Raw genomic sequence first — 8,393 nt, 5'->3', positions numbered from 1 at the left:
CACACCAATAATTAAATATTACCCTCCTGAAGTCAAAACCTATAAAACATGGAACTCTAACATGGCTTGAGAAAGCTGAAGGAATAGAAACAAGTTCGAGATCAATTGTTAAATTTAGCTGTGAGGCCCTCCTGAGACAATCATGAATCATGCAAGAAGGTAAACAATAAAGAAAGTCACAGATTCAACATTGTTGAGCCAGATGTAGTCTATATTAACAAGGAGAAATATTTAAAATTTCTTTTAAGAGTTAAGAGAGTAATGGGTAGGATTTGTTATTTATACATCATCTGTTTTTACAATTCAGCACTCTGAACATATATATTTACATCAAGACATTATAAATCATGCTTAATGGTTCCATATCTATTTTCTTCTGAGCAACTAACTGCAGCCTATTGATCTATCTGCACTCAAACTTTTCACCAGATTGAATCGATTTTTGAGGGCAAAGCTTGTTCTGAGATGAGAGAATCTTCTCTTGCTCTGACGAAGCGCTTAGCGCAGACTGCTCAAGAAACCTTTGGTGATTTTGAGGAAGCAGTTGAAAAGGACGCTACGAAAACAGCTGTACTTGATGGAACTGTACACCCTTTGACTAGTTATGTGATTAATTATGTCAAGTTTCTCTTCGAGTAAGTTTTCATCCTAATTATTTTCTTTGTCATCATTTTGTTCTGAAAATTAACTGGATCAAGGGCTTTCATATCTTGATTTATGTTTTACACAGACATAAGTTAGATGTCTTTAAGCCTTCTTATGAACTTGAATTTAAGATGTATACATGTACACATACTCATTCGATAAATGCGTTGATTGCTATCCACAGCTATCAGTCAACGCTAAAGCTGCTTTTCAAAGAGTTTGAAACTGGAGAAGATTCAGACTCCCAACTGGCAGTTGTAACAACACGGATAATGCAAGCTCTGCAGACCAACCTGGATGGAAAATCCAAGCAGTATAAAGATCCTGCTCTTACGTACCTATTCCTTATGAATAACATTCACTACATAGTCAGATCGGTTCGGCGGTATGTTGTTAGTCAGTTAAATTAATTGCATATAGAGCTCATTTACTATCGCCAGTTGCGGATAAACCCCCTGTAGTTCTAACGTTGCAGATAGACCACATCAGTAAAAAAATTTGAGTCCTTTGCCCTCAGAAAAAGAGAAATGTTTTTCCTTTTTCCTTTCTTTTTTTTTTTGGTGGACAAATAAACCTCCTAAGGGTAAAAGAGTCTTCTTTCCAGGCATCTATCTGCAACAATATAACTATAGAGGAGTTTTCCATGATTGGGTGATAGTACAAGGGGTCTATCCTTATTTAACCCTAAATTAAATTATGATGTGATATGAAATGGTTAAGAAAACTCTGTTGTTTTCAGGTCTGAAGCAAAGGATTTATTGGGTGATGACTGGGTTCAGAGACACCGAAGGATTGTGCAGCAAAATGCAAATCAGTATAAGAGAGTTGCTTGGGCAAAGGTGACAAAACTCAACCTTATTTAGAACCAGTATTTAGTATATTGTTCAGGTTTATTGGTAACTTTGTTATATTCAAAAATACCATTAGAACCTCCCTGATGTCAATTGCTTGCTTGTCATCATTATTTTTCATGTTTATACTGTGCGCAATATCAGTATTTTTCCCCCCTTAACCGGCAGATGACAAAACTTTTTCTTTTGTCTAATAAAAACACAAAATCCAGCAAGAGAAGAGTATACGGTTTTTATGATGCTATTGTTTATGGAATAATGCTGTATGGTCTTAAATAACATCTTCATTGCAACTTTTATTATGATTATTTCCATATTACAGAAAACATTGATTATTTAAATTGTTGACTGGTTAGAGCTTTGAACTGTGAACTAGCAGATGTTGGTTTGATAAGGATCATATCAGGCTTGATTGCTGATGAGTTTTACTTAACTCCTATCCTCTAACCAAGCCGTTAAAATTGTTCAAACATTGTATCGTCAAAAGCTTCCAGTTAATATAAGAGCATTTCTTTTCAAGTTGTACTATTTTTTTCTTCATATTATTTCTTTTCAAGTTGTTCTGCTTTTGGTTCATGTTATGCAGATACTGCAGTGCCTTTCTGTTCCTGGTTCAGGTGACACGAACAACGCTAGTACACTCTCGAGAGCAGGAGTAAAGGATAGGTCAACAATTGTAGTAACTAGGATTTTTTTTAAAGATAACCATCTAATTTCTCTTTAATTAGTGAACCTTGAGGCTCACTCTTGCTATACTTTTGTCAGGTTTAAGTCCTTTAACTTGCAATTTGAGGAACTTCATCAAAGGCAGTGCCAGTGGACGGTACCAGATCCTGAGTTACGCGAGTCTTTGAGACTTGCAGTTGCTGAAGTTCTATTACCAGCATACAGATCTTTCGCGAAACGTTTTGGGTTAGTATCGTTTGATCTACAAGTTCTATTATGCATTCATTAATTTCCATCCGATAGACGGTGTTATTAACGATGCCAGTTTACATCTTGTTAAATTCCACTGCCCCCAAAATCCCAATATATGGTAAGTGAGAGTTATGATCTATACTCACATGCCCTTACAATTTGAATGCCCTTTTCATGAGTTGGACTGGTAATTCTTTTTTATCCATTTTACATGTGTGGCTCGTGGGATTTGAACCTGAGTTTCTGCAGTGAAAAGTTAAAGGTCCTTTTCACTGTTAGTCTAAGGTGTAGACCCAAAGTTCGAGACAAAAGCTGGAATCAAAAGATCAGAAAAACACGCAGACAGATCGGCGGTCGACCGGGTCGGTCGACCGCGATCAACTCTCTGGAATCTGATCGGTCGACCGGGCCGGTCGACCGCGACGCAGTCAAACAGAATCCTGTTCTGTTTAGGAATCTATTTCACCCAGGATTTTATATATACCCCAAACGATTTTAGGGTTTGTACTACATCAAAAGAGAGTTTTTTGACTGCAAAGAGAGAGAGAATCTCAGAGAGATTAATCCCTTGTTTGAGAGCTTGTATTTTTCTTCTTCAATTAATAAAGAGATTGTGTGGTGTGGCTCCCGAGGACGTAGGCACGTTGCCGAACCTCGTTAAATCTGTGTGTTCGTCTCCTTTACTGTTTTTACAAGGTTAGATCTTTATTTGTGGTTTATTCCTACTTTCCTACTTTCAACACAAGGTCCGGAAGGGCAAGGGTTCGATTGATTGTTTCGAATTCCCAACAACTGGTATCAGAGCTTCGTTCAGCAATTTGTGTGAAAGCCATGGCAGAGGAAAACAAATCAAAGATTAAGAAGTTCGATGGATTGGATTTCGCCTACTGGAAGTCGCAGATGGAGGACTATCTGTACCAGAAGGATTTGTATCGCCCGTTGATGGGCAAGGAAAAGGGAAAGAAGAAAGAGGAGTCAGATGGTGATTGGGAGGTACTGGATAGGAAGGTTCTAGGGCAAATCCGGTCTTATCTCCGTGGACATCACGTTTGATGACGAAGTGCAAGCCCTATTGATTCTATCGCAGTTGCCGGATAGTTGGGCAGGTTGTGTGACGGCAATCAGCAATTCGGCGGGGAAAGAGAAGTTGAAGCTGAATGAGGTTGTTAGCATGATTCTATCCGAGGAGGTTAGAAGGAAATCGTCCGAATCAGAAGGTTCAGGTTCAGCCCTAAATTTCGAGCAGAGAGGCAGAAGCCAGAAGAAAGGGAACCAGAACAGGAATCGGTCAAAATCAGTGAAGAAGAGGCCGAACTCGAAGGTTAGGTCTATCAAAGGAAAATATTGGAACTGTGGCCAGGAGGGCCATATGTCTTCGGTCTGTAAAGCACCAAAGAAGGATGCGGGTGAGCAGGAGGCTCATATCGTGCAGGATGCCTTGATCCTTGCTATGGACAGCGATTTTGATTCTTGGGTCATCGACTCAGGAGCTTCTTTCCACGCTAGTGCTAATAGGAAACTACTTCAGAACTATGTAGCAGGGGACTTTGGTAAAGTATACTTGGGGGACAATGAACCTTGCAATATTGTTGGAAAGGGCGACGTTCAGATACATATAAAGGGCTCTAAGTGGAATTTAAAGAACGTGAGACACGTACCGAAGCTGAAGAGGAATCTTGTTTCGGTGGGACAGCTTGGAGCAGAAGGCTACGTTTCAACATTCACCGGGGATTCGTGGAGAATCTCCAATGGTACTATGGTTGTTGCCCGAGGCAATAAAACAGGAACTCTCTACCTCACTTCACATGCGAGTGACACCCTCGCAATTGCAGCTGGCAAGGAGAGTACAGATCTGTGGCACAACAGGCTGGGACACATGAGTGAGAAGGGGATGGAAATTCTACATTCACAAGGAAATCTAACCGGGATCGACGCCGTGGAAGTCAGAGTTTGTGAAGACTACATCTTTGGGAAGCAGAAGAGGGTTAGTTTCCATAAGGGTGGAAGGCCACCTAAGGCTCAGAAGCTAGGGTTGATTCATACAGATGTATGGGGCCCAGCCAGTGTGTCTTCCTTTGGCGGTTCGAGATACTACGTCATCTTTATCGACGATCACTCGAGGAAGGTGTGAGTTTACTTCATGAAGCACAAGTCAGAGGTGTTCGAAATCTTCAAGAAGTGGAAGGCCATGGTCGAGAACGAGACAGATCTGAAGGTGAAGTGCTTGAGATCAGATAATGGTGGAGAATACGAGCTGGAGGAGTTCAAGAGGTTCTGTGCTACGAATGGGATTCGCTTAGAGAGGACTACTCCAGGGACGCCGCAGCAGAACGACATTGCAGAGAGGATGAACAGGACCTTGACAGAGCGTGCGCGGAGCATGCGATTACATGCAGGTCTGCCTAAGACATTTTGGACGAATGCGGTGCATACGGCAGCATACCTTATTAATCACGGGCCATCAGTTCCATTAGATTTTGAGATTCCAGAGGAGGTTTGGAGTGGAAAGAAGATAAATCTCTCACACTTACGGGTATTTGGTTGCGTGGCTTATGTTCATATCAGTGATCATGTCAGGGACAAGCTAGAAGCTAAGTCACAGAAGTGCACATTCATTGGATACGGCATTGATGAGTTCGGGTATCACCTTTGGGATGAGAAGAACAGGAAGATCATCAGGAGCCGGGATGTGATATTCAATGAGGAGGTGATGTATAAGGACAGGGACAATACCAAGGATAGCCAAAGCAGTGGGAGCAGCACTACAGATACAGGTGGATCCGAGTACATGGATTTGGAGGAACTTCCAGATGGGGGCGACGATGTCAGTTCTGACCGTAGAACGGAGGAGACTACAGGTGCAGAAACTACTACCCAGGGCATGGAGCCTAGGAGGTCATCTAGGGTACCCAAACCCAGAAGCTACTACCCAGGGCGTGGAGCTTAGGAGGTCATCCAGGGTACCCAAACCAAATCCCAAATACCTCTCGTCACTTGATTATCTACTCTTAACAGATAGCGGAGAGCCGGAGTGTTATGAAGAGGTAGTACAAGTGAGTGAATCTCAGCAGTGGGAGCATGCGATGCAGGAGGAGATGGATTCTCTACTTACTAATGAGACATGGGAGTTAGCCCAGCTACCTGCACAGAAGAAAGCCTTGCACAATAAATGGGTCTACCGGGTCAAGCAGGAGAGTGATGGAAGCAAGAGATTCAAGGCCAGATTAGTCGTGAAGGGGTTTCAACAGCGGGAAGGAGTTGACTACAAGGAGATATTTTCTCCTGTTGTGAAACTCACAACCATCAGAGTGGTGTTGAGTTTGGTAGCTGCAGAAGACATCTTCCTTGAGCAGTTAGATGTGAAGACTGGCTTTCTTCATGGTGACTTAGATGAAGAAATCTACATGAAGCAACCTGTTGGCTTCATTGAAGAAGGAAAGGAAGAGATGGTGTGCAAGCTCAAGAAGAGCTTATATGGTTTGAAACAGGATCCGAGACAGTGGTATAAGAAGTTTGATAACTTCATGCAGAACAATGGCTACAGAAGATGCAATTCGGATCATTGTTGTTATTTCAAAAGGTTCGAGTCCAGCTTTATTATTTTGTTATTATATGTTGATGACATGTTGGTAGCAGGATCGTGTTTAGAAGAGATAAATAGTTTGAAGAGACAGCTAGCAAAGGAATTTGTAATGAAGGATCTGGGTGCAGCGAAGCAGATTCTAGGGATGCGAATCAGTAGGGATGAAGCTGAAGGGACATTGAGATTGAGCCAAGCTGAATACATTGAGAAGGTACTTCAGAGGTTCAACATGCAGAATGCTAAAGTTGTTAGCACACCCCTTGGAAGTCAGTTCAAGCTATCTGAGGAGCAATCGCCTAAGACAGTTGCAGATAGAGAGCATATGAGCAGGATGCCATATTCTTCGGCCATTGGGAGTCTCATGTACGCGATGGTTTGCACGAGGCCGGACATCGCCCATGCAGTGGGAGTTGTGAGCAGATTTGCAAGCAATCCAGGAAAGCAGCATTGGGAGGCCGTAAAGTGGATAATGCGGTACTTGAGGGGAACAACGAACAAGCCACTATGTTTCAGGAGGAAGGAGTTGGTGCTGTAGGGATACGTGGATGCGGACTTCGCCGGTGATCATGATACGAGGCGAAGCACCACGGGGTATGTTTATACCTTAGCGTCGACAGCAGTGAGCTGGGTCTCACGTCTGCAGAAGATTGTGACTTTGTCTACAACCGAGGCTGAGTATGTCGCGGTGACTGAAGCAAGCAAGGAGATGATCTGGTTGAACGGGTGCTTGGAAGAGTTGGATCTGAAGCAAGGGAGAGGAGTTCTTTATTGTGATAGCCAGAGCGCTATGGATCTTGCCAAGAATCCAGTATATCATGTCAGAACGAAGCACATCGACGTCAAATATCATTTTATACGCTCGCTAGTTGAGGACGGAAAGTTACATTTAATGAAGATTTTGGGGAGTCAAAATCCGGCGGACATGTTGACGAAGGCAGACACCACTGAGAAACTAGAGTTGTGCGCAACTTCAGTTGGCCTTCACGAGTAGAAGACGAAGGCGGAGCCACACTACGAGGATCGGCGAGATCGCCGGGATATTGTTGATTGAAGGAAGAATTTTTCGGGGGAAAGGTACATACGAAGAAGGGGAGAGTTCGGGGAAACTCATTGCAGGCACTTTGGTCTCCAAGTGGGAGATTGTTAGTCTAAGTGTGTAGACCCAAAGCTGCAATCGAAAAGACGAAGAAAACAGTCAGAAGACTGGGCGGCCGCCAAACTCTCTGGAATCTGATCGGTCGACCGGGCCGGTCGACCGCGACGCAGTCAAACAGAATCCTATTCTGTTTAGGAATCTGTTTCACCCAGGATTTTATATATACCCCAAACGATTTTAGGGTTTGTACTACATCAAAAGAGAGCTTTTTGACTGCAAAGAGAGAGAGAATCTCAGAGAGATTAATCCCTTGTTTGAGAGCTTGTATTTTTCTTCTTCAATTAATAAAGAGATTGTGTGGTGTGGCTCCCGAGGACGTAGGCACGTTGCCGAACCTCGTTAAATCTGTGTGTTCGTCTCCTTTACTGTTTTTTGCAAGTTAGATCTTTATTTGTGGTTTTATTCCTACTTTCCTACTTTCAACACAAGGTCCGGAAGGGCAAGGGTTCGATTGATTGTTTCGAATTCCCATCATTCACCATAGCAAAACCCTGGAATTTATAGTAAGGGTTACCATTAATATTATAACATGTTAAATCGTAAAATTATAATCCTCAAACATCATCACAATTTTAGATTTTGGTGTTGTAGAAGAGGCATTTAACAGCAAAGCAACCTAGATTCACATCTCATTGTTGCGAATGCAAAACAGATTTAAAAAGAAAAATACGCTGCATGAGTGCATGTATCGGCCCATAAGAGGACGCTCAACCATAGGCTATGTTAAAATGTAAAATTATAGGGCTTTGTCATAATAGATCCCAAAATCTTTGAGTTTCTTAATTAGACCGCTGAGTCCATTAAGTTGTCTTAAATAACACCCCCAAGTTTTTAATTTACATCACAATTCTGTTAAGTTGTTTTGAATAACACCTTCACTTGTAACAGACATGAAGATTTTGGGGCCTAGTTTATAAATATATAGATTTGAGTTCTAATATGGAAGTAACAAAGATTTGGGTGTCTAATATGACAAAAACAAGAAATTATAACCCTCAATCTCACAACAACTTCTAAGTTTTGATATAGTGGGGGAGATCTTTTAACATAACTATAGCATAGATTTCAGAATGTGCCTATTGATCCTAGCATAAATTGAGTTCCCTATATGCATATGGAAGTGATTTTCATATAAGAAAGTATCTGCTAGGGGAAATTGTAAAATATGTTACATTTTTATTTGTTAATGTATAAAATGCCTCTACTTGTTAACTGCTTTTCTTGTTTTGCTATTGTATTA

General features: G+C 41.7%; 1 protein-coding gene across 1 annotated transcript in view; it reads left to right on the top strand.

The window, feature by feature from the left end:
• LOC109824226 (exocyst complex component EXO70A1-like) overlaps positions 1-8,393 on the top strand; it is a 13,595-nt gene that overhangs the window by 4,917 nt on the left and 285 nt on the right. The window contains exons 7-11 of the mRNA XM_020390762.1: positions 430-635; positions 830-1,030; positions 1,385-1,484; positions 2,083-2,162; positions 2,262-2,408. Of these exons, the coding sequence (XP_020246351.1) occupies positions 430-635; positions 830-1,030; positions 1,385-1,484; positions 2,083-2,162; positions 2,262-2,408 (734 nt within the window). The remainder of the gene's footprint in view (positions 1-429; positions 636-829; positions 1,031-1,384; positions 1,485-2,082; positions 2,163-2,261; positions 2,409-8,393) is intronic.

The sequence above is a fragment of the Asparagus officinalis genome, chromosome 9 (assembly GCF_001876935.1).
Source record: "Asparagus officinalis chromosome 9, Aspof.V1, whole genome shotgun sequence".
NCBI lineage: Eukaryota > Viridiplantae > Streptophyta > Magnoliopsida > Asparagales > Asparagaceae > Asparagus > Asparagus officinalis.
The sequence above is the reverse complement of the archived record's forward strand: the minus strand, read 5'-3'. Positions and strand labels throughout refer to the sequence as shown.